At 38.9% G+C, this 26,763-nt stretch overlaps 2 protein-coding genes across 6 annotated transcripts in view; one reads left to right on the top strand and one right to left on the bottom strand.

Annotated features, from left to right (window-relative positions):
* The window catches only part of znf276 (zinc finger protein 276), a 37,047-nt gene extending 25,088 nt beyond the window's left edge, over positions 1-11,959 (top strand). The window contains exons 9-11 of one of the 3 annotated variants that reach the window (XM_069901872.1): positions 4,756-4,873; positions 6,225-6,324; positions 9,284-11,959. In XM_069901872.1, the coding sequence (XP_069757973.1) occupies positions 4,756-4,873; positions 6,225-6,324; positions 9,284-9,290 (225 nt within the window). In that variant the 3' untranslated portion in view covers positions 9,291-11,959. Of the gene's footprint in view, positions 1-4,755; positions 4,874-6,224; positions 6,325-7,998 lie in introns of all 3 variants that reach the window. The other 2 variants (XM_069901870.1, XM_069901871.1) reach the window with 2 other exon arrangements.
* The window catches only part of LOC138744955 (Fanconi anemia group A protein-like), a 77,257-nt gene continuing 58,538 nt past the window's right edge, over positions 8,045-26,763 (bottom strand). The window contains exons 34-43 of one of the 3 annotated variants that reach the window (XM_069901867.1): positions 24,367-24,426; positions 20,021-20,125; positions 18,243-18,355; positions 17,182-17,323; positions 14,347-14,409; positions 13,646-13,751; positions 12,885-12,960; positions 12,475-12,637; positions 11,824-11,916; positions 8,045-10,836 (exon numbers count right to left, since the gene is read on the bottom strand). In XM_069901867.1, the coding sequence (XP_069757968.1) occupies positions 10,732-10,836; positions 11,824-11,916; positions 12,475-12,637; positions 12,885-12,960; positions 13,646-13,751; positions 14,347-14,409; positions 17,182-17,323; positions 18,243-18,355; positions 20,021-20,125; positions 24,367-24,426 (1,026 nt within the window). In that variant the 3' untranslated portion in view covers positions 8,045-10,731. Of the gene's footprint in view, positions 10,837-11,823; positions 11,917-12,474; positions 12,638-12,884; positions 12,961-13,645; positions 13,752-14,346; positions 14,410-17,181; positions 17,324-17,383; positions 17,904-18,242; positions 18,356-20,020; positions 20,126-24,366; positions 24,427-26,763 lie in introns of those variants that run through there. The other 2 variants (XR_011345895.1, XM_069901869.1) reach the window with 2 other exon arrangements.

Below are 26,763 nucleotides of genomic sequence, written 5' to 3'. Positions count from 1 at the left end.
AGAATTCAAGATATTTGTAAACATTTTGATTTGACCATGTGGAAATTACAGCACTTTGTATACATAGTTCCATCATTTCAAGGCTCCATAATGTTTGGGACTTTTGGCTTCAGAGTTGTTTGTGAGTACGCTAGTATATTTAATTGCTTAATTGTGCAGGTATAAGAGAGCTAGGTTTTCTTCTAAGCTGTTGATCACCTTTGGAGTCTGTCGTTGCCATTTTTCAACATGAGGACCAGAGTTGTGGCAATGAAAGTCAAAGAAGCCATAATGAGGCTGAAAAACAAGAATAAAACAGTAAGAGACATCACCCAAACCTTTGGATTACCAAAATCAACTCTTTAGATCATCATTAAACAGAAAGAGCGTACTGGTGAGCTCAGTAATCGCCAAGGGACTGGTATTCCAAGGAAAACCTCCACTACTGATGACAGAAAATCCCCTAACTCCTGTCTGACAGATCAGAAACACTCCAAGTAGTCAGTGACTACTGTCCACAGAAGACTTCATGAACAGAAATAGATGCTTCACTGCAAGATGCAAGCCACTAGTTTGCCACAGAAACAGGATGGCCAGATTACAGTTTGCCAAAAAGTATGGAAGAGTTGGCAGGATTCAGGAAAAAGGTCTTGTGGACAGATGAGAGCAAGATTGATCTGTATATGATGGAAAGAGCAAAAGGTGGAGGTGTAAAGTAACTGCTCAAGATCTAAAGCATACCTCATCCCTGAAACATGGTGGTGGGGGTGTAGTGTTGTGTCTGGGCATATATGGCTGCCATACGTACTGGTGCACTTACCTTCATTGATGATATCAGTAGCAAAATTATTCTGTGATGCATAGAAACATTTTATCTGCTCAAGTTTGAGCAAATGCCTCCAAACTCATTGGATGGTGCTTCATCCTACAGCAAGACAATTATCCCAAACATACTGCTGAAGCGACAAAGGAGTTTTTCAAATGTAAATCTGGAACATTCTTGAATAGCCAAGCCAATACCCAATCTAAATCCAATCAAGCATGCCTTCCAGATGCTGAAGAGAAAACAAACAGGAGCTGAAGATGGTTGCCGTAGAGGTCTGCCAGAGCGTCACCACAGAAGAGACTCAGCACCTGATGATGTCTATGAATCACAGATCAAGCAGTCATTGCATTCAAGGGATATGCAACAAAGTACTAAATCTGACCTCTAATATACAGACCATTGCTACATTCCACATATTATGGTTCCCTGAAATGAAAGAACTATGTAGAAAAAGTTCTGTGATTTCTACATGTTAACAAATACCCTTTAATAAAATATGGAATGCGCACTTTACTCGCATGTGAATTGTTTGATAACAAATTTAAAACTGGAGTGCAGGGCAAATAAAGGGGAAAAGTGTATCATTATGGAAGGCACTGTTTATCTGTTGCCAGATTATTGGGGCTTTGGAATTGCACTAATGATATTTCGTTAGTGCGCTGGGTAGGTCACGTCTCCAGAATGGAGGACCATCACCTTCCCAAGATCGTGTTCTCTGGCGAGCTCTCCACTGGCCACCGAGACAGAGGTGCACCAAAGAAGAGGTACAAGGACTGCCTAAAGAAAGCTCTTGGTGCCTGCCCATTGACCACCGCCAGTGGGCTGATCTCGCCTCAAACCGTGCATCTTGGCGCCTCACAGTTCGGCGGGCAGCAACCTCCTTTGAAGAAGATCGCAGAGAAAACCCAACACCCAACCCCAACCCACCAATTTTCCCTTGCAACCGCTGCAACTGTGTCTGCCTGTTCCGCATCGGACTTGTCAGCCACAAACGAGCCTGCAGCTGACGTGGACATTACCCCTCCATAAATCTTCGTCCGCGAAGCCAAGCCAAAGAAAAAGAATGATATTTCCTAAGTAACCCTCATATACCTCACTTGGAGTTAGAATGATTATGCTCTGAGGAGCACTTGGTTATACATAGCAAGAGTACAGTAAATCTGTAATGCTAGCAAAATAAAGGGAGTAGGACAGAAAAATGGTGTTGAATTGGATCAAAGCGTGTCGAGCCATGTATTGGCAGTTCAAAAATATTTTTTACCGATCGGTGCAAAATAAGATTACACCGAGAAAAGAAATCGGAGATCAGTAATTATAAAATTACATGATTCAAAGGGTAGATTAATCTACCCTTTGTCCCATTAAATTTTTTTGTAGAATACAATTTTAAAAAATTTAGACATACTGCATGGTAACAGGCTGTTTCAGCCCACGAGTCCGTGCCACCTAATTAACCTACACCTCTGGTACGTTTTGAACTGTGGGAGAAAACCGGAGGCCCCAGAGAAAACAGGCAGATGTGGGGAGAAACGTAGAAGCTCCTTACAGACAGCGCGGGATTTGAACCCTGGTCCCAATCACTGGCGCTGTAAATGCGTCGCGCTAAACACGGTCAACTATGCTGCCCAATGGAGTTTGATCATTTTTATGAATGTTTAACAATTTTGCACTTCATTTACTGGCATTTTCAAATTGTTACGTTCGGAATATTAAAGAAGTGTGTTTGCAATAACATTGGATGGGACCAACCGTCTAATGTTTTTAAAACTAGTGCAATTTCTTAAAAATTTGGATATACAACACAGTAACAGGCCCTTTCAGCCCATGAGCCCGTGCTGCCCCAATTAACCTACAATCCTGGTACATTTTGAACGGTAAGTGGAAACTGAAGCCCCAGAGGAAACCCACATGGGGAGAATGTAGAAACTTCTTACTGTCGGTGTGGGATTGGAACCCCTGGTCCCAATCGCTGGCATTGTAACAGTATTGTGCTAACTGCAATACTGACTGTGTCACCCTAAAAGAGCCACTCCTTCAAGCTGGAGTCAAACCAGCAACCTAAGGGTGGCAATGTTTCCACTACAGTCCTCCACTCTACCAGCTGAGCTCTAAGGTAATACAAAATATGAATAAACTATTTGTGATTGTAATTTACTAACTTGTACATTAATTTGGTTAATTCTGGATAAATTGCTGATATTAGCTGAAACTCCAATAGAGTAGTATTCCATCACCAATTAAGAAACATTGACTACAGGTAGTCGTCAAATTCAGTCAAAACTATCTTAAGTTGAAAAGGGGCTGTGGGATCAGTGTGGGGACTGACATGGATCAGTCAGGAGACACTGATCCCACACCATAGCCTAGTCAAAATTTGAAGTACCGTATGGATTCAAACCATCATAACTTTGAAAACTCTTAAGCTGGACCATCGTAATTTGGGGACTGTCTTTATTGTTAAAACTTATGAGGTGTCTGCTATTAAATGGGTGTGACCATTGACTTCATTTGAGAAAGGCACAAGAGTTAAATTTAAGGAGGTTCTACTTTCATCTGTTGAACCATAGAATCAAAGAGAGATGCAGGATAAAAACAAGTCCTTTGACCTACCAAGTCTGACCATCAAGCATATATTTTGTTTTTACACTAGTTCTACCCTAACAAATACGTGCTCCCTAAATTCCTATGAACTTCCTCCCAGATTATCAGCACTCATGAAGAGAGTAGGAGCAATTTACAGTGGCCAATAAACCTATGATAAGAAACTTAAGAACCTGGTGCAATTTCACCAGATGGTCACAGGGAGAATGTTTAAAATCCACACCAGGGTTGAACTGAGGTTAGAGGAGCTGTGCGGTGGCTGCAGCATCTTAGTGTCCAAGCTAAAAGTCTATGAAGCAGGAAAAAAGAATTGTGCTGTTTTTCAAGATAATATACATTGGATATGATAGGAGTAAGGGTGGTTAAGTGGATAGTGGCATCTAACCTTTCAGGTGGAACAGCTCTGGGGTTCTTTCTCCTTGTATCTAGTGGTCTTTTCACTGTGCACATTTTGGTTAAGGAAATGATGAGAAGCTTACCTACAACACATTTCAGCAATTAAGTTTTTATTCCTTTGCTTAAAAGATGCACGGAAACCAAGCATAGTTTTTTAAGTGTAAAATTTAGACAGCACAGTAACAGGCCCTTCTGGCCCAGGATCCCACGTTGCTCAAATACAGTACCCCAAGTAACCTACAACCCCCATGCGTTTTGAAGGGTGGGAGGAAACCAGAGCACCAGGAGAAAATCCAAGCAGACATGGGTGGGGAGAACGTACAAACTCCTTACAAACAGTGCCAGATTTGAACCCAGGTTGCTGCCACCGTAATAGCTAACGTCTACAAACAAATGTGTCTCTGTCGGTTAAAGAACTGAAGTGTCAAAATTACAGAGGACAAGGATATTTTACATTATTGTTATTCATTTATCAGGATTCTAGGCCTAATATTTTAATACTGAATTTAAAAACTTATTGGCTTTGTTGGCTGAAATGCTTTACTTCTGTATGGTACTTGTGTGTAATTCAGTTATCAGATAGAAAATAATGTTTTTCATTTATATGTAACTTTAATGAGGTATGATTTTAAATTAAATTTAGATATACAGCACGGTAACCCACGAATCCGTGCCGCCCAATTTACACCCAATTAACCTACACCCCCAGTACGTTTCAAATGGTGGGAGGAATCCAGAGCCCTTGGGGAAAACCCATGCAGACACGAGGAGAACATGCAAATTCCTTATCGACCGCGAGGGATTCGAACCTCAGTCCCGATCACTGGCACTGTAAAGGCGTGTGCTAACCACTACTCCAACCGTGCATGAATAGCAAATACTGCTATGATAGGGCAACAAAGCTAATTAAGAATCCTATTTCTAACAAAGAACATGATTTAAAACATATTTAGAAGCATATAAAAGAGCACCATGAAGAGGTACGTGAACGACCTTGTCCCCACCCAGGATGTAACAAAGTGTTTTTGATTGATCGCTATCTGCAGCGTCATGTCAAGCTGATCCACACAGGTAAGTGAAGTGCTCTCTTAATGTTCCCATTAACTAATCTTTAAGAATAACATTGTCACATTTGTTTTTGATCTCCAGGACTTAGTTTGTTCTGGACTGGAGAACGAGGATCTTGATTGTCTTGATACTACCTATTAGTGGGCTAAAAAGTATGGGGGGGGGAAACAAAAGCCAACTGAGCACAGGGCTGATTTCAATAAAATATTGATGCTTTGTAGTTATTTTCACATGGTTATTTTTTACTCTCTCATCATAACTGCAAAAATTGCCAAAAAAACACAAGACATAGATACTTATTTTGGTGCTAGAAATTCCTGGTATATTTGTTGTTTACCTCTGAAAGCAGTATGTTTTATCATACATCTAGGATTTTCAATATCTTGCCTTTAAAATTTAAATTTAACACCGGTGAAGTGATGCATTTTGGGAAGTTAATACCCTAGGGAATATTGTAGAACAGCGAGTCCTTGGGATGCAAGAATATAATTTCATAAAAGTGGTGATACAGGGAGATAGGGTGGTGAAAAGGCCTTCATCGGATGGGGAACAGTTAGAATGTTGTTTTACAGCTTGACAAGACAATGTGGTGAGAGCACACCTGGAATATTGTCTGCAGTTTTATCACCTTACTACAGGAAGAATGTATTTAAGATAGCGAAGGTGCGTAATCACAAGCATGTTGCTGGGACTGGAGGGATTGAGTTGTAAAGGAGAGACTGGATAGATTAGACTGGAAGCTGAGGGGTGACTTTTTAGAAGTGTATAAAGTCATGAGGGTCATAGGTTAGATCTTTTCCTCAGGGTAAATTCCCAAGGGTAGGGGAGTCTAAAATGAGAGAACATTGGTGCAAGGAAAGAGTGCAAAGATTTAAAGGAAACAGAGAATGGCAGGTGTATGGGCTGCCAGAGGAAATGATAAGGGTGGATACAGTTCCAGCGTTTAAAAGACATTCAGATAGGCCCTGGATTGGAAAGGTTTTGGAGGGATGTGGGCTGAATGCAGGCAAATGGGACTAGCTTGGGAAGGCAACTTGGTTGGTTTAAGCAAGTTTGGCCAAAGGGTCTGTTTGGGCTGCATCACTTTATCACTAATGTATAGTGTGGAAGTTACCTAACTTGCAGTTTGATTTTTTTTTTCTAGTCTATGCACACAATTTAGACAGATTGGGAAGTTCATTCTGGGGGGAAAAAAAAAATGAGTTGGGAAATGGAGCCAATGACTGAAGTCAGGAGGCGCCCCTTGATTTGTGTTTCCATATGAAATCACCGCCAAGAGCTCTGCATTTACTGCATCATTTTCTGAAGGGGCTTCATATCCACATATTAAAAATAATCTCTTTGAATATTACAGAGGAAAGAAACTACATTTGTGATGAATGTGGACAAACTTTCAAACAGAGGAAACACCTGTCAGTTCACCAAATGCGTCACTCTGGAGCAAAACCTTTACAGTAAGTCATTACACTGAGATGACACTAGAGGTGGGGGGGGGGGGGGAAATCCCTAATGTAGAACGGAGGCGAGCCATTAGAAAATATATGGAAGAGAGGAACTTGGAATTTCCCACTTAGCAATTTTCCTTCAGTGGGTTTGAACAATTGGCCATCAGGTGAGAATGAAGAGTAACAATTACTTGTATTCTTGGAAATGATTGGCTGGGTCATGCAGAGCAGATACCTTGCTCGAAAGATGCAGACCTTCACCTCAATCACAATATCTTTTTTTAATTGTGCCAGGCCAAAAATGATTTAGTTGGAAGGAAGCTGAAGATTCAAACTATTTTGGAAGCATAAAGTTAGGAGTTGAGATGGAGATACTTCTAAGGACAAGAGCACGTAGTTAAATGGTGGCAGGAGATGAGTTTTCCAACCATGATTCTGATGTGGCCAGTCTGCAGTTTAAAAAAAAAGGATTAGGAATTGGATAGTGGAAGGAAACTACTGGATCTGTGAAGTGAAGAATTTTGAATAGATGAGTGCTTTAGTGAACGGCCTTTTCAATGAATTGCATTTAATGAGTTACCTGATGGTCAATGGAAATGTTTAGACATAATGGTGACTACAATAACACCATTTTATTTACAAGCATTAAATAGACAGTAAAACCCCATGTGTCCAGTATTCAAGTAACACAGAATTTGTTGAAAATGGGAGCAAATATTCAACCAGCAGAGGGCCTTGCTCATAGCTTGTGTGTGAAATAGCAATGGTTTCACCCAGGATGAAGAGCTGGTTGATGCCACTCGCCATTGGGTGTTTCCTTATCCTTGCTTAGTAAAGAGTCACCCCGGTCAGGGGCTTTACCTGTAAACTTGTGGGGTGGGGGGGGGGGTGAGTTAATTATTTTGTTATTGTTAGTCTTTCTGGTAGTGGAGGGGGATAAACCTGCAAATGCAACAGCGGTTAAATGTTTTCAACAAATGTGACTGAAAATAAAGTAGAATACTTTAAGTTTAAAAATTCATGCACATGAAGTTTGTTCAGTGCAAGTATAGTATTTTTGACTTTTAAACTGTTTATTCTTAATGCAGGTGTATTAGGCATTGTAAGAGTGAGACTCAAGCAACCGGAAAATACACTTATCTGTCATCTACCAATCCCCATAGGTGCCAGATACCAGGGGTTTCACTGTACCATATTATTAATGGTGTAATGTTGCCAGTCACCAAGAACTCAACTATCAAAAATACTCTTACCAAAAACTACACAGTTGAAGCATTCCATTCATAATTGAACACAAATAGTTAAATCTAGATTCTGTCAGAGTGTAGGAAGACTACTTAAGTATCAGCAAGATTGGAAGTTCAAGATGTTAGGATGTGGTTTCGAGATTCCAAAGGAAGAGAGTGGCAGTGTTTTAAAACTAATAGTCCTGTGATTATGCCTTTAGTTGTGGCAATTTAGGAGCCCTCCCCCCCTTAAAAAAAAACTCACTTTTGCTAGGTTCAAAGGTGATTCTCTTTCTTCTGAGCTAGAAAACTACTATTAATCCCCCACTTCAGAACAATACTGCACTTGAGAACCTCTGAGTAGGGGTGTGGAACAGAGAAAGTATGTTCTAGCAGCTAGATTAAAAAGAATGCATATAAAAATGTGAATCAAACATTCATTTCCTTTGCATTACAGTTGTCTTTGGACGTGCAGTGTGTAAATTAATTACTTTGTCAGACACTTCATTTGAAAAACAATTCTTTAATTTATCGACCAGCTCAAGGGTCTATCAGAATTTGATTCCATACTTCGAACAAAAGTTTCTGCAGAAGTCAGTGAAACAGAAATATCAGTCTCAGTAAAAATTGAGTAGCCAGTCTGCGTTTGGAGCCTAATGAAACTTGTTTTTATTTTGGGTCTATAGGTGTGAAGTTTGTGGTTTCCGGTGCAGACAGAGAGCATCCCTGAAATACCACATGACCAAGCACAAGGCAGAAGCTGAACTTGATTTTGCTTGTGACCAATGTGGGAAGCGGTTTGAAAAGGCTCACAATTTGAATGTTCATATGTCCATGGTGCATCCCTTGACCCAGAATACAGATAAAAACAAACCAGTTGAAATCGAATCAAGTCAGCTAAGTATAGAAACATTAATCAAGCAGGAACCCAGTTAACATATTATTCAATACGGTGAGTCAAAAGAATCCTCTAAAATTTTGCACCCTCTGCATCAGCAAGATGTTCACCCAGAACTGAAGATCAAGATGAAAAAAATGCAATATTTTGCTGGTTTGGCAACATTAAATTACAAAAGATGACAGTCATCTGTTACACTGATGTCTTTCTTTTTAAATAGCTTTGGAAAAGTGCCAAACGCTGCTAACATGCTTGGAACTTAACTTATGAAACCTCAAATGATATGTCAATGAATTGTAGCCAGTACAAGTTGTTAGACGTGATTATTGAACAGAGGACATTGACGGTACTACTACAGGTAATCAGGTACTATAGATTTTTATAGTAGAACAGCTTTGAGCATAGTGAGTAGCCCCTCGTGCCCTCTAATCAATGAAATTTAAATAAAGATTATTTTCTTAGGTTATTGAATGTTTGGGTTGTGCAAATGTTTTGTAAAGCGGTTAGTTGACCCAAACACAAAAATAGTAAATCAATTTTAGAGAGGAGGAAGATTCAACATAGTACTGTATTGAAACCTTTGTATTGGATCAAATGAATTTCCCTTTCCTGGTCATTCACCATATTTATCGTTTTTTTCCTATTCATTTGACATCAGCAGGGAAGTTTCCAATTTGTGCAGTCCTTGCAAAATATAAAGTAGTTATGTATTTGTAACTAACTTAAAAGTTACATTTATATTTAATTTGTATATGTAACATGGAGCCTCAAGTTACAATATCATTAATTGTTATAACTTGCTTTGTTGCTTTCTAATAACAAAATGAATTGGTTTAATTTGCAGTATCTGAGATTACAATAACATGTTCACTGTACTTGCTGAAACGTTGGTTGGATTGAAAACTCTACTGCAGTAGAAAGTTACAGAAGCCCTAAATTCATGTCTGCGTTACACTACTCATAGGAAAGATGAGCCATGAGTACATTTGTAGAAATGAAGGTAACCGATTTATATTTTGAAATGTGCATCTTAGCCTAGTTTGTTTGGTTTCTGCTAATCCATCCAATTGGAGTCTGTTGTTAACTATATAAAAAATGTACAGAGCCAATGGCTTTTACTGCAACTAAAATTGATAGATGTATGACAGGATCGACTGAGGTTGTGTGAACAATACCACTAATTCTTAAAATATTACTGGTACCATTGTTGCACTAAGTGTTGCAATTCATGACAATGTTTTCATCTTGCATGAAGTTTTTTTAAATGTTTCAAATTTAAATCATTTGGAAAGTGAACCAGTATCAAGTAAAACTAAACACAAGTTTTACAAGATATTTTTGTTAAAGTTACACTTGAAGGCAAGACTTGTTACTAATGGAACCTTGTCTATCAAAAAAATTGTTTGAAATGCACAGATCAGCCATTATCTGTGACACGAGAGCAATTTTGCTATTGCAATGGGGGAATAATGGAGGCTTATTATCCTAAGTCAAAAAGTTCTCAACCTTTTTCTTTCCACTCACATACCACTTTAAGTATTCCCCATGCCATAGGTGCTCTGTGATTAGTAAGGGATTGCTTAAGGTGGCATGTGGGTGGAAAGAAAAAGGTTGAAAACCATTGTTTTAATCGTACCTAATTGACTAGTTATGTGCACAGTTTCATAACTCTGAAGGAAATGGGCCAATGACAATTTTTCTCAAGCAAAATATTTCAGAAACAATTGGGTCTTGAGCAGCGGTTGTCAACCTTCCCTTCCCACTCACAAATCACCTTAAGCAATTTCTTACTAATCACAGGGCATTGATGACATAGGAAATACTTAAAAGTGGTACGTGAGTGGAAAGAAAAAGGTTGAAAACCACTGAGTTAATGTTTAAGATTCCTAATTGCTCGTCAAAATCTAAAAAAAAATCATACATCCAAAATAGCAAATTGGTTTCTCTTACCACGGATACTGCCCGACTTGTGAACATTTCCTGCATTTTGTTTTTATTTCTTATTTCTAGTGGCTACAGAACTTCACTTCTGGTTAAATAAAACTTATTAAGGAGATTCTGCAATGCTTTTGTTCATCTCATTAACTGAAAAAAAAATCATGTAGAATGACAATCAAATGACACTTTGTTAAAATCTATGTATTGACCAGTGTTGCAAATGAAGTTTACTGACCATAATTCATTTCAGACAGATTGTTCAATGAATGTTTCACTATTGGATGAAAAGCAACAATACTAAAAGTACATTCCTTTCTGTAGTTTACAAATCTTCTGCTCCGAGGAGATCATTCTTTATAGAATAGGTTCAGAATAGAGTCCATCACCCATGCAAAGCTGCAGTTGGTAGTCAAGTGAAGCTTTCAGCTCTGGGTCAACGTCCTTGCAAGCAGCCTGCAACTAAGAAAATCTTTATTTTAAAATGTTTTGGTACAATGGATGCTAAGTGCTATCAAGTAGAGTGAATGAAGGAGTATTTTAAACTCACCATTTATGATAGTATCAGAATCTCAAAATTCAGGTGGCCATTGTTTTCTATTTCTGGAAATATTGGGGAGCGATAGCTTAATGGCAGAAGAGGTAGTAAGAGTTGAAGCACTTTGATTCCAGTTTCTGGTTAGCAGCAGCAAGTCTCTCATGCTTAAATCAGTGACTTTTGTGATGGGGGAATAATGGAGGCTTATTATCCTAAGTCAAGAGGCAGGGGTTCAATAGGAGTAATAACCTGCATGTTCTAGAGAACTGAAACACTGATTCTGTTTTTTTGCTCACTTAATGTGACTTCATATAATGAGAGCTTCCAGTACTTTTTGTTATAGGGCTTTAGATCAGGGAAATGTACCTTCTCACTTTATTAGGCAGATACCTACTGCAGGGTGGCAAGTATTTTGAGTTTACATTACAACCACAGCATTGCCTTTTTTTTTGGGTCGCTATTTTGTCAGTGCAGATTGATGTACAAAACTGAACTGGAATATGTCCCTGGATCTTTAGTCAGGGTAAGGTGCTTTACGTGGGAGTCATTAGATGCATACTTCATCATAAGGTTAATCAAATTTTGGGTGAGAGCTTTTATATTGACCTGAAACTTTTAACAAAAATATTAAACATTTGAGTTAATTTTCTGTTGGGGTTGTAAATGTTCTAAGTGACTTTTTTTTCTTATTGGTGATTCCTATTCTTAGAACCAAATGAACCTTACTAATTATATCAGCAGAAATAATGCACGAAAATCAAATAACCCTTTTGTTTCCATCAATGCAACCTTTTCAAATATTGTATCTTACTGTTTATTTAAAGTATGAAGTAAACAATTCTATATAATGTGTTGAAAAATTGCTACTCAGATTCTTCTTTGAAATTATTAATTTTGTTAGAATCTCTTACTTTGTTGTGCTGTGAAACGATTTGACAAGAACACTTCGGAATTATGTGAAGGAGGAATTGACGCCCAATTGTTATTAATTCCAAAGGATCAGGCTGTAAACACAAGCAAAGCAAATTAAATAATGATAAAAGCTAATACCCAATGGCTTACTCCAATTGTTTTTCTTAAGTTCCATTCTCTGAGCAGCAACACCCTATTACCAAATATTTCTTCTGACCCATGCAGGAACATTGCTATGGTTCAGAAGTAGGCACTTGATTAATAGCGGAAACACTTATGACTATTGGGAATTATTGAGAGCATTTAACAACCATCTTCAGATGAGACTGAACTGACAATCTCATTCAGAATAATCTAATAATTTAAATGCTGAGCATTATTTTTAAGTCATAAAATGGGTTTCGGCTTTAGGTTGAAAAAGGCTGGACAAGGAACTCGATGCAGAAGGCATTGTTAGCTAGTCCTAATTTCAAGTGAAACAAGTAAAAAATATTTTTAATTTTGTGGCTGACACCCAGTGAACATGAACAGTGCATAAGGACCCCGCACTTACGGTTTCAGCAGGAGGGTCTTTTAACAGAACCAAAAACTTTTGGGCTTAAACTGAAAAGTATGAATGTTGAGACAGATTTCTTTATCTAGGAAGTTACCTGCTTTGAATTTTGCAAATCACATTGATCTGAGGCAGAGAATAGGTTTTCTCCATCGAGGAAGAGCTTGACCATTGCTGAGTACAGAGTGATGGCTACCAACAGAAAATCGGAGCACTTGACGACAGAAGAAAGCAGCTTTACATCCAGAGCAGGAATAAAACTATTGGAAAATGGAGAAATATTCAAGGCAGTAGGCATTGCAAAAGTTCTACTTTTTATGCAAGATAAAATCAACTGTAAAAGAGTTCAATAAAATATTTCAGGCCAGAAGAGTGAATTGTGATGCTTCATTGCAATAATTAATTGCATTCATCAAGGTACAAAAACAGCTGTCAAGCTATATTGACTGTAAATGTATAACAAAAGAGAGCATTTCACTGATGGCTTATGATGGTTACATTTTATACCTGTAGAAGGCAACAGGAAGTAGCTTTATTTCAGTATCTGACATCATGTCGAATAGGATCTGGTGTGGATTGTGATCTATTCCATTGGAAAGGAAGAAAAGACACAATCTAGATTCATAAGGCTTTATGGCTTAAATGCAAACAAATATTAACATAAATCATACTGATCTGAATGATCAATGGAAAAAGAAAATCACATTCACCTGTTGATAAACATCTCCCAATCATGGCTTTATCGAACTTTATAATTTATTAATGTGACAGGAACCCTGACAAAAGATATTTCACTGTTGTTTACCATTTCAACGTGAATTCTAACATTTCTGTTGGTCCTGGACTTGGCGGATTTAAATTGGCACCTGGCTTGTCTTTTAAAATTCTTATCCTTGTTCTCGAATCCTGCCTAATCTCATCACCCTCCAGCCTTACAGAGCTTCTTCAACTGTGAGATTATTCAGTAATAAAACAATTTAATGCATTCTTCCCACTTGATAGTTCTGAAACTGTATTGGCTACATTAATCATCAATGTCTTCCTTTACTTTTCTTCTTTCCTAGACTCCCATTTCTAATTTTGTGCATCTTTAAAATGCTAACATTTCTTGTTAATCCCTCATTTTATGTAACTATATTCTTCTCATTGTAGCTGTCACTAATGTGAGCCCAATGACATAGTTTTGCTCTAGTAATCTGCTGCATTGATTCAGGACAAAAGTTGACAAATTGGTTAAAAATAAATTAGATCAAAATGAAGCAACTTACCCTTGTTTGCCACCAAAAATATATTAAGCCAGGATTTGTTCTGCTCCTCTAAAATGATGATCACTTCAGTGCACACTTTTAATGTAACGGCCAAGTCAGAGGTTTCCTTTTAAAGGAATGAAAGGATCAGATGCTTAATGTTGAAGCATCAGAACCAAAGAGGTTAATAACAAATTATCAAACATCTTTAAATGGGAACCATCACAATTTTATTCCTTATTGCAAAAATGTGCAATAGTTAAAGAGCAAGTGTGCAGAACTCCCAAATCTGCAGGCAAACTCAGTGAGGCATCCCCAGCTAAATACATGCAAAGGGAAATCTGTCTAGATGGCTTGGGTACATTTTGATTCAGACTCTCCAATGGAACAGATTCTGAACTATCTCCCCATTTTCAGGGGATAGAAAAGAGACATCTCCCTTGCTAATGTTGAATTTCATGTTTGAACCCTATCTTTCTAAACGTATGCTACTAATCAAGCTGTAATTTTAAATACAAAAACAAATCAGTACAATATCTTTTCAATGATATACTGTCAACTATGTCACCTTTCAGTTCTGATGAAAGGTCATTGATCTGAAACTAATCCTCTCTTCCACTGCTTCCCAGCTGCAGCATCTGCAGTATTTTGAAGCTGGTAAACAGTTTTCACCTTTGATCTAACAGTGAAATAAACTCATGGGGATAATAGAACATATTTACCTTTGGCTGCAATAGAGATGAGATCAAATCCATCAAACCAAGAGATAAGACAGAAAGCTGGAACTGAAACAACAAAGAATTATGGACCCCGAGGCTTTTGATATCAACAGCAAAGTGAAAAATCTGTTAAGCACAACAGTTTTATGTGAGTTTCATTTGGGCTAGATTTTTCTTTGGTGAAATTCAAAATTATTTTAAATTTGTTTTAAAAATTTTCCTATTAAACACAATGATACAAGATTTTACAATATGAAACTAAAAAATGTGATCTTGCCCATGTTTGGGCTGTTTGCATTTATTACATATTCCTAACAACCTTACCAACTGTAAAACATCTGTCTGCAACTTTGAGGTAAGCCTTCAATTGGTGGGATTCTTACGAGTGCAGTGCCCTTGTCTTTCTAGATGGCTGGAGTCCTGTGTTTGGGAGGTGCCGACAGAGGAGCCAGAGTGGCTGTCTGCACTGCATTTTGTAGAAGTGCTGCAGCCGCTGTGCCAGTGCTGGAGGGAATGGGTGGTTGGGGAAAGTATTCCTTCACGCTCTAGACTGGTACCCAGTGGAAAGACCAGTGGGAGAGTGAGAAAGTGAATGATTTTCTACAAGATCCCTCATTCTCAGCCACTTTTAGGCATTAGTCCAGTTGAGTTTCTGGTGACCCCCTTCACCTTTCCCCAAGATAATGAGGGGAATACAGCAATAGTGATGTCAATAACTGTCAGGTTAAGACTCTTGTCGGAGATGCCATTGCTGGCACGTATGTGGCACAAGTTATTTGTCACCTCAGCCCATACTTAACAACAAATGACTTGCTATATCCAGATATGGCCCAATTCATTTCCTGAGGATTTTCCAATAAAATTGAACACAACATCAGTGAATAACCCCACTTCTGACCTCATGCTGGCAGAAAGATCATTAATGTAGTCACTGAAAATGGTTTGCTTCTGACAATGCCCTGAAGAGCTGCAGTGATGTCCTGGGGTTGGGATCATTTCTCCAACACCCATGACTATGACTGGAACCAAAAGAGTGTTTTTACTTTGATGTCCACTGTCCAGTTTTACCAGAGCTCCTTAAATTCTTCATTAGTGTCAAGAGGGGTCTCTCACTTCTGGGCTTCAGTCCCCATCACCAAGGCAATAATGAGGTCTGGAGGCAAAACCAAAACTGGGTGAGGAGGTTATTGATGACCAAGTGCTATTCCTCAATATGGTTAATGATAGCTTTCATCACTTTGCAGATGACGGCAAGTTGATTGATTGAGTAGAATTCCATAAGCTCAGATTGGTTCTGCTTTTCGTGAACTGACAAAGCTGGGTAATATTCTGCATTATCACATTATGCCAGTACTGAAAGTACTGTCACAGAATCCGACAAAAGGTAAAAGGTGAGAATGAAGTCAAGTGTGTTTAGGCCAGACAGGCAGCTTGTTATGTGGTAGAACTTACCATTCTTCAGTTTTTATTCTGACACCTTCCTGTTCTTTGCTTGAACCTTGAAGAAGGGTTCAGGCTCGAAATGTCTGTAATATATCTTTACCTCCTATGGATGCTGCAAGACTGGCTGAGTTCCTCCAGCATTTCAGTGTGTTTTTACTATGGTGGAACTTCCAAGCCACTTGGATGTTGTCAATTCTGTGCACTTGTTTCCTTTCTTCAAGTATCGTTCAACATGAAGGTTCACTGAAGTATCAACTCAGCAAAGATGTCAAGGGGAATCAAGTTTTCTTGTGATTTGAGATCACACGGGGTCTGGAATCAATCCAAGGGCCACACCTTCCTGCCTGTATACCACAGTGCTGCTCTTGTGTTTGTCTGCCCTGGTGCCAATGCAAGACATACTCTGGGATTGTGATGGAGGATTTCAGTATAATGCCTGAAGGTCTGATTCCTAATCGACTCATCTGTGGCATGTTCTCCCAATTTAGTCCAGCTCTCCGATGCAAAGTCTCAGGACTTTGCAAGGTCAGTTGAGATGGCATCAGATTTGGCATCTGGGTTGACAGAAGGAGGTCCATCATCTGTGTTTATTTCTCTATTTAAATGTAGCAACGATGATACACTTCAAAGTACACAAGAATCAATCAATATATGCAGCCAGAAGAGGGAATGATGACAAATTTCATTGCTCAAAGCACTAGTGAACATTGACTATAACACACTGTTTAATTGCACTTATTATTCTTTAGTCTTTGTCAATTTGCATACTGTGGGGGTTAAAATGCTCACCACTAGATACAATTCAAACTGCTACACTTGCAAGAATCACTAAGGGGCAGTAGATTTCCATGCATTTTTCATATTTTCTCAAAGCCTAAAAGACTGATTAGAAGGGATAGTACTTCAATCAACTTTCCTACAATGGAAAATAAACAATGAATTGATTACTTGATAACAATATGCAGGAAGCCATTTCATCACTTAGAGGGCTTGGTAGAAAGTGTCAAGCAGAAGGATTTGTCAAAGCAGAGTGGACTTTAGAAATTTTTAATCTTGAAAACAGTCACAGGACTGTGGGATTTGGTGGCATAAAGGTCATAGGCTTAAACATTTTGAATGAACTGAAGTCAGTGTTATGAGAATACAATCAATTCAAACTCAATGCCTTGAATTTATGCATAAAGCCACGATTTAAAATTGTACATAATCTCTGATTACAACCAATGAACTCCCATGAAAACATTATATCGAGTTCATAAGCAGATCCCGTGATATAGATTTTATATGCACTGGCCCTTGAATGTCATTGCCACCTACCCCCCCCCCACCCTACTCCTCTTCCCAGAGTTAAAACCTGTCAGACTGAAAGAAAATCTGATAATAAATAAAAGTTACCACTTCATTTTCAGCACCAATTTTTCTCACTGCTGTTTGAAGCATCTTCAGCTCATTTCCCCTTCGTAGGGTGAAGTACAAGAAGGCACCCAGCACCCAGGGGGGGCATGGTGGAGGATTCTCCAATTTCCCCAAAAGTAACCTGCAAAATTTAAATAAACGTGAATGAACATCAAATTTACTTCTGTACGATGGCAGCGACTGTAACTTTAGTAAATAAAAACCTCAAGGATAACCTTAGATTGCTTTACTTCCCATGGATGCTGCAGGAACTGCTGAGTTTCTCCATCACGATTGTGTATTGCCTCAGATTACCCAACCTGCTATTCTGTAGTATCTTTATTCATGTCCTTCTAAAATGTATCTGATCATATAAAGGAAAAGGAAACCTTTTTTCCACTGAAGAACCACAAGATTGAAAGGCCACGTGAAAAGTATTTGCAAAATGAAAGGGATAAATTGGTCACACCTGATGCAAGTAGTTCCACTTCTTTCCCTACTGGAATCAAATCAATGCCTTTTCCTAGTTTGTTTTCTCTCCATCGCCTATAGATGCATACTTCCCACTGATCTTGGTTTTCACAATGTGCAGTGCTTTCCAATGCTTCTTGTCACATGCCATAAGAATTCAGAAATTATTTGGTATCAGGAAGAACAGTCGATGTATTACATTGTCATTGGCTGTTTTTGTGTTGTTCATCGTAACTACAATAGACTCAGATCTATGATGGAAAATAGAACCACAAATGGGAGTTGTAAATGCATTCCAGAAAAATTGTCACCAAGACTGCATCTAAATAAAAGGGACAAGTACTTGGTGCTGTACTCCCTGACCACAGAACACTTTCATCAGAAGGCCCTTAGCAATTCAACTCATCATTACCTTAAGAACAATTTAATTAGGAATAGATCTTGCCAGGGACACCCAGAACCCCACACAAATTAAAACAATTCAGAGCATATTCGAGAGTATTCATAAAGTACAGAAGCTCCACTTGTTCAAACCTAGCTTTGATCTTTTTTTTAAACCATCATTTATTGACCCTTTTTTCCTGGATTACCTGTTTGCCCAGTACTGGCCATCAGCCATCCTCTGCAACTCCTTGGGCAGTGAAGCATCACTAAACCGCTTCCATTGCGCAGTAAGCACAGGCTCCAGTCTCACCCACCAACGCTTCATGGACAAGGAACAAAAGACTGATGTTAGGAATGAGATGAGACCTAGTAGCTTCATACTGAGCACATTTCTGGTTCAATCCTGCCTCTAGTACACAGCAATTATATTACATTGTGGGACGTGACTAATCAAAACAGCTTCCATTTCTAAGCTTGACGAAAATTATTTTATAAACACATCAGATAATATTCAGCAACTAAACTTGCATCTAAATAATCAAAGAATTTACTTTTTAAATGGCACGTTAGCCATCTGAAATCAGAACAGTATTCAGAAATAATATTAGCACGTTCGAAAGCAGAAATGGAATGGTATAATGGTTAACCCTTCTTGATCTTCCAATTTAAACCTCCTTCAATTAGAAAAAGGGGAGTGTTGAGATTGAACAAATTTCTACCTTTGATATTCTGGGACACCACAGTAAAACAACCACTCTCACTTTAATCTCCCTACGGCAGTTAAGTGCGAAAAACCAGCTTCTAATAGGCCACTGATTTTTCTTTCAATTTTGTGATCACTCTTAGCAGAGAGAGGAAATTGCAGATGTTTCACAAGCAGGCAGTTTTATTTTCTCTCAGTGCTAACAATATTGGGATTCCCCAGCCAAGGACTTTCTAGACAATTGAGAGATGACTTTGGTTTCATTTGTGTAGCATAGATTCAAGCACTGCACCGGAAAGATGAAAGAAATAAATCGACATTTCATTTCAGAAATTATCAACTTGTACCGCTGTAGTTGCTGAACTAGTTACAGTACATCTCGTGTAAAGGCTCAGAGACCTGAAAAAGGGGACCTGATATTCAAATATTTATTTTGAATAAAAAGCGCATCAGCAAAATCACAGCTGCAGGCTAAGTGTAGCACAGGATGAGAATGATCAAGTTGAAATAGGACTCTTAATCCACTCCCTTTTAATCTTCTGTAGTTGAAAGGAGCCTGCACTCAGAGGCTTACAAACATTCTGATAGCATGCCAGGAATACACTGCACCAGTCCCAAGAAAATGGCTCATCTTGTTTCTTTCTCAATTTCCTTGCCATCAATATGAGAGAGCTCAGCTTCTGACGACCCAGATCATATCAGTTCACAAATAGACAGAAAAAACTATCTCCACTAAATCTGTGAAGTTCAGCCGTGGGTAATAATTCTGACATTTTAAATAAAGAGGGTACTGCCCATAATCAACTGCTGTTATGTTTGTACAAACATATTTTTAGTTTAAAATATTCCATTTTGTCCATTATGTTCCTTAATGAAAATAAAAATGATTTTACAGCAATCTCTCAGGAAATTATAATGAGGATACCAAGGTGCTGAGGAATTACTAGTCTGAAAATATAAATAATTATTCAGGGACATATTCAGAATATTATGGTGAATTGACCATTTACGATCCACAATACACAAGTTATTTGACCATACAAGTTTATAATTGCATCGACTAATTTTATGCTATCTATTCAGTTAGAAACTGCGCAGTCGTCCAATAGGTTGATTGCTCATGGCAAAAAAGTGTGCTTTGATTGAATGGATGCATCAGTCTGAGACCTTGAGTGCCCATTCTCCATTGCAAAGAAATATGAATTCATGGAAAATGACAAAAGGTCAGAGTGGAATAGCAATGTTTAGACACAAATATCAAGCATGCACAGCTGATGTTACCGTTGCAGAAAGCAGGAGCAGAGGGCAATGTGCTTTGCTGTCCCTTAGAACAGCAGCAGCAGTGTTTCTGGGCTCTTCACAGTTGGCAGCAGCATTTAGCAAACCCTGAAACACACAGAATTCTTTATGTGAATCATGTTCTCAACTCTTATTAGCCCTTTTTCCACTGGCATCCCAATTAATTGGCTGTTCAGTGTCCCGATATAGGAAGTGCAATTTCCACTGGGCCACTGTTAACTGGAACATAGACTGCTTTTCCCCTGAACACATCTCATCCCCGGGGACAGGAGAGTCTACTTTCAATGGGCAACTTTCTGCTGTCCCTTTTCCACTGGTTTAAATCAGCATACCGGCATCCGCTGACGCCAGGGATATGAGTGGGGGGGGGAGTCAAGGCCATCAATCCCCAGTGCCGTTTGTTTTCTTTATCTCCCTGGACCCTGTCCCGGTTAATTCCCCGTTAATTCCTGGGGCAAGGTGCCAGTGGGAAAGGGGCTATTGATTATTTCTGAAATACAAACATTATTGATACCAATGCTGTTAGTATTCTACCTTAGATATGTACACGCTAACTTTAAATATTTTTAATATTGTTACAACACCAAACAGCAGGAGGACAAGTTTTGACGAGTGATTTTATTTGAACATTAAGGAAAATAGTGGTGCTTCCAAGGACTTAAATGCTCTGTTCTTGTGTCCTAACTCATGCAGAATAATTGTAAAAGCACACCATCTGATAATTAACATCTTGTATCTCAAGCAACCATTCATACTAGTTCGCTCTGATCTGTATTACATTCCAATTTAACAATGAGGCTGACTTCATCTGGATTTGTGAACAGTGCAGAAGCTTCAGTGACAGGATGGTGGCTCAACTAAACATGACACTGCTTTTGGAGTTGTGCAGTCATAGCTCTCAGATACATTTCCTGAACCCCACTGTTGTTGACAGCTCATGCAAGATTGGAACCCTGTTCTTCTAGTCTGACACATGAAAAAGCCAAGTTTATGCATGCTTTTACATCTGAGATAAACCTGCGATGTTGCTGACAAGTTAATGCTGAACACATGACAACATGAATCAATAAAAGTCCCAAGTCAATAATGTGATGGATACAGTCTGATTTTGAACCTGACAAAACTCACTATGTCCATTGGGCTTCGGTCTTCTTTCATTTGGTGCCACAGATGCTCGGAGGCAGCATCGAGACAAAGTGTTACTTGAGTAGGGGTATCATCCGAGCACTGGGAAAGTGCTACTGAAAGGGGCCTGAAGTGGGGGGGGGGGGGGGGGTCATGGAGAAACTAGAAGAGGTGAAGTGTATTCTCTGTAATGAGTCACGCTGACATCCGTATCAGCCTCAATATGAACTCCTAATCGAGATAATTTTCTTCTTGAAATCTGGAAAGTAAGCTAGTATCAACAGCCTCACCACCCTTGAACTATCCACGAGAACAACAAGGACAGATAAAGAATGTTTGTTCCCAGACATCCAATACAGTAGTGTAGACCCGCCATTCTCAACAGGGGCTCTCCAACTCGCCTCGTCCCCACCAGGGCTACAGTACACTTAAGTAAAAGGCTTGTTTTATTTTCATCTGATGAAACAAATATTTTTATGTAGTTGATAGAAGTACAGAAGAAACCAAAACTTGACTGAATCACAGCAAAGGGAGCCATAAACTTTCAGCAGCGTCCTAGGGGAAGAAAGGTTGAGAAAGGCTGGTCTAAAAAGATGCCTTGCAGGACAATTCTCCAAACACCGAGGAACTCAGCAAGTCGCACCACAGGCAGGTTCAGCGAGAGTTGGTGTGGATACAGGTAGTGATTATAGAAATTGTGAAACTGAGGAGTCTGCATAACTAAAGAGTTCATGAGTTTTGTTTGAAACTCGGTAATGAATCTTTGCATTGTCTGTACTCATTATGACTAATAGTTATTAGGCAGTCATTGTCTGGTGTGGTGTATCAACAGAAGGTAAACAAATGTTATTACATTTTTTTGTTTTATTTTTGACAACTTTAACTTTAGTTCATTGTTTTGCTTTCACTGGGGCCTCAAGTAGCTTCACCCTTTGCTGCTCTGGGTCAGTATTCCCCCCACTCTCCCCTGCTCCAGAAAACAATAGCAATTCCTTTCACAAAACAGTCTTGAGAGGGAAACCATTTGAACCCCCCCCCCCCCACACACGCAACCTCCAAAGTTTATTCATCTAAACTTTTCATCTTATCATCCATCACTTTATTCTCTATTTAAATAGCCAAGGATATTTTTATTTTTGAAAAAACAAAAATGATGATTGATAATTACCTTCAAATTTTAACTCCCATGAATATTGAGTTATCAAACTTGGATACTGCAATCCTGCCTTTGTAAAACTAAGATCAAATTATTTATTCTTTATCTCATTATTTCATCTATTGTGTTGGGAATATTTCTTGTATTTACATGTAAACTGAGGCTTTGGAGTAATTATAAATAAGAAATTACATTTTTATGATGTAATAATTGTTAAACACATGTAAACCTCAGAATAAAAAAGTGTCTGGCTATTCTTGTAACTCCAGTTTTCTCTGGGTTTTTGACTTCATTCATTCATTACTTTCTTGTATTCAGATAATACCTGTAATTTGCTCAGCATTTACTCACATTGTGTATTAACACCTACACGGAAAAGAGCAATGAAAAACAAACCAATAACATTCATGTTTAAAGATCTCAGAACAAGGGCAGAAGCAATCCACACTATGAAATCAACTTTTTTGATGTCATGACCTGCTTAATCATATTCCAATGGATACTGAGATAGCACCATTTCAATTTCTCAGACACTTGCAGAAATGCTCACTGATGATGTGTACGGTTTCATTCACATCTCTGCAGTAAATGAACTGGTCCCCACCTGCATACAGCAAGACCTAGACAACATTCAGGCATGGACTGATAGATGGCCAGAACAGTAGAAGTCTGAAAATCCAAACTGCTCAGGGATTGGGTCAGTCCAGATTTTATGGATTCTTAGGCAGTACTTTAATATTCAAATTTAAGGAGGAATAAAGAAGAGATTATAGCTCATCTGTCAGCAAATAGACCTTGCCTCATTTATCAAAACAAGCAGTTTAAAAAAAAAACGCTTAACAATGTTTTCACTACAAAAAAAAAAGCATGTAATGCTTGAAATTGTTTAAAACGGAAATTGCAAAAGAAAATTACAGAATACTAGGTGACATACCTTTGTGGTTGCTTATTGCCGCTGTGTGTCTGTGGCACTTGCGTGCGTACACACACAAACACCTAGCTAAATTTAACAAATCTAGGTTTTTGAAAAGTCTGAATTTTCGGGTGGTCTGGATTTATGGACTTCTACTGCAACATTCCTGCCAGAAAATGATCACTTCCAACAAGAGCGAGCCCAAAACTTGGCTCTTGATGAATCTGCTATCGCTGAATGCTCTACCCTCAATATCCTGGGAGTTATTGTCCAGACACTAAAATGTGCCAGCTACATATATATTGTGGCTCCAAGTACAGACAAGAGATCGAGTATTCAATAGCACGTTGCTCCTTACACAACAAAGCTTGTTAACTGCCCTCAAGCTACAAGAACAAGTCAACTGTGTGACAGAATGGTCTCTCCTTGGCTGGATGAGTGTAACTCTCAAGAAACTTACCATCCAGGTCAAAACAACCCATTCAATTGGCATCCCAAAGAGTCAACCCCTCCATCACAGTGGGAACAGGAAGTACCAGCGGCAGAATTCACTGCATCCACTCGCCCCAGCTACTCCAATGCTCACAACCTTTAGCACCAAGGACAAGAGCAGCAGGTGCATCACCCCAGCTTCTCTTTCAATCTGCACACTTGACTTGAAAAAGTAGGACCAATATTGCAAAACTCTGCAATGTCCTGCCCAACAGTTCTGTGTGAGTGCCTTCACCACACACTATAGGAGCTCATCGCCAACCTGTCAAAGGGGGCACTTAAGGATGGGCAATAAATGTCAACCTTGCTGGCAATGCCTACATTCTTCAGAGCAAACTAAAAAGCTGGCATCAGTTCAAGTAGTAAGCATGAAGCTCGCAGGCTTGCTTAATTTAACTAGCCAGCCAATAATCTATCCTCAGTGAATTACTGGAGGCAATTGTTTCCTGCGCTCTGAAGTGGTGTAGTAGCTCCACTGTAATAGCAAACTCTGTAGGACAGTTCAATAAATGATAATTATTATGTAATACAGTTATTGGAAGAAAGATCATGTCTCAACCTCATTTTGTATCTAATAGAATGTTACATGAAGTGTGCACATTAAACATAGTGACCAGGAGGGTAATGAATCAGATTTCTTACTTTGAAGAAGTGCAAGGTAACATCAAAAGGAAGCACCAACTCCTTGGAGTAGCCATTCCGCTGTCGAACAAAGAAAAAACCCACTGAGTTCACAACCTCAATTAGCACGGATTAAAACTAAGACAGAGAATATGAACTCCACAATTAAGGCTCACTTTGCCTGACGATCTACTGGCAAAAAATTTCAATAAGCTTCAGCTTAAAAACCATTCATAAAATTGAACACCTTCCTTTAAATTCCCATCAACTGTAACTAGAGGAAGCAGAATGAAGGTTCATTGTACTAAGTTTTGAGATAAGGGGATGACAGCGAGGAAAGAGAGAGAAGACGAGCTTCCTCCCTTTCCCAGTTCTGACATAGGATCTCAAGTCTGCTACCTTACAATTTCTCTTTCAGCAATGCTACCTGATCTACAAAACTGGGAAACCTTTGGTTTCCGAAACTTTCTGTTCTCATCTGCAATTTTTTTCACTTTCAGCTTTTGCTTGAATGAGAAGTTGACAGCTGAAGATTATCAGCGCATTATATATTCAGTGTATTGTACACAGCACACTCAAGCAACAAATAGAAATAAGAAACACAAAGACTACAGATGCTGGGATCTTGAGCAACCAGTAGCTGGTGGAGGAACTGAGCTGGTCAGACAGAACCCTTGGGTAGGAATTATCAATATTTCAAGATGGAATCCTTACCAAGTTAAAGGTGAAATGGAGGTAATATTATATCCATGAAGGCAAAAGAAGCTGCAGGAGGGACAAGAGTAAAAAGGAATGGGACAGAAGGTGCAAGAGTTGGAGGGACACGTGGGGGGAGGGATTCACAGGAAAGAGACAAAGAAAAGTTAGAGAAAAAAGTGCAACTCTAGGAAAGAGAAGGGAGCAGTGCAACTTTATGGAGGTGGGAAGAGTTACCTGAAATTACAAATAAAATCAATGTTCAAGCCACTACATTCACGACTGTCTGGGAGGAATATGTGTTGTTCCTCAAGTTAAGTTTGCCCTCACCCTGACATTGGTTGAAGCTGAGGAGTTAAATGGTTGGCTACAGAAAACTCAAGTTTAGACCCACAATTGAACATAGGTGTTTGGTGAAGTGGTCACGCAATAGACCTAACTTGTTATTTAATGAGGAAGTCTGAGAGATGGTATAGGTACTTCTTAAAAATGCACATTTAAAAATAATCAACAATCCCTTCAAACAAAAGCAAGACATTCTAACTTTTTCCACACTGGGTGATCACATTATCAGAAAAAGAAGACATTCACAATAGGAGTCAAGTAATTTTCTGAGCAGCGTGACCAGAATTTGTCAGCCCATTTATAGTGGAAAATGCCTTGTAAACTTGCCTTTACTTATAACCAACATGCACACAAACATTCACAATTGGAAGAGAAAGCCATTTGGTCCCTTGAAGTGCTCCATCATTCAGTAAGAGTAGAAATGACAGGAACTTTATTCCGCCTTCCCAACAATTTCTGGTACCCTTTCGCCCCTTGGCTTGTCAAGAATCCTCAAGTTGCAAATATTTAAAGGTTGTTTCCACTGCCCTTTGACAAAGATTCAGAACACTCATCCCTTGGTCTTAAATGGGCATCCCTCATCTTTACACAAGTTTTATTTGTACCAGTAGCGTCCTGGGTGAACTACACACTGCAGCACAAAGGAGCTGGGAGGTGCTGAGAGCAAAGCTCTATCACTCTCACTCCACTGTCAGTTTCTCAAAGCTTTTTAATTTTTTTCTCCTAACTATAAAAAGTATCACGTAAAATGAGGACAAAATGTAGGATTTCAAATGGGTAGTTGTTCACTTCTGCATATCTAGTCTCAACTATTTGCCCTGTTGCTTTTGACAGTATTTATCTCCAAACATGGGATATCCTAGTCCAATAGATATAAAATGCAAATTTACACTCAGGTTGCACAATTCTCCAGAAAGCAACAAAATTGACAATAGATGTTTCATTAGCAAAGAAATCCAAGTGCTTATTTTGGGTGATAGGACTCCTAACTCTAAAATTATTGGGTTTACAATTTTAGGCACATCGGGGGAACAACACAGATGCTGAGAAATTGATCCCCCTATTTATTAGCTGGGACACAAGTGAAGCAATGAGCAGTTTCTACATTGGAAAATGCAAGTTATTACTTCTGCAGATACATCTGTAGCTCATTCAACAGAGACTTTTTATGTAGCCCCTTCATTCTGGGATATTTGCAGCTTTTTTAAAGCTACACCTGCTGTCTAAAAAGCACCGACACAGATGGTGGGCTCATTCTAGTCCCAGCTTTTTACTGGCAGCAGGAGCAGTGTCAGGCCCCAGAATGGCATCTGTGTAAAAGGGCAATCCAGGACCAACTGGGTAAGGATGTGTATGTGTACGGTTTTTAAAAAAAAT

Source organism: Narcine bancroftii, chromosome 10, assembly GCF_036971445.1.
Source record: "Narcine bancroftii isolate sNarBan1 chromosome 10, sNarBan1.hap1, whole genome shotgun sequence".
In the NCBI taxonomy this organism is placed as follows: Eukaryota; Metazoa; Chordata; class Chondrichthyes; order Torpediniformes; family Narcinidae; genus Narcine; species Narcine bancroftii.
The sequence above is the reverse complement of the archived record's forward strand: the minus strand, read 5'-3'. Positions and strand labels throughout refer to the sequence as shown.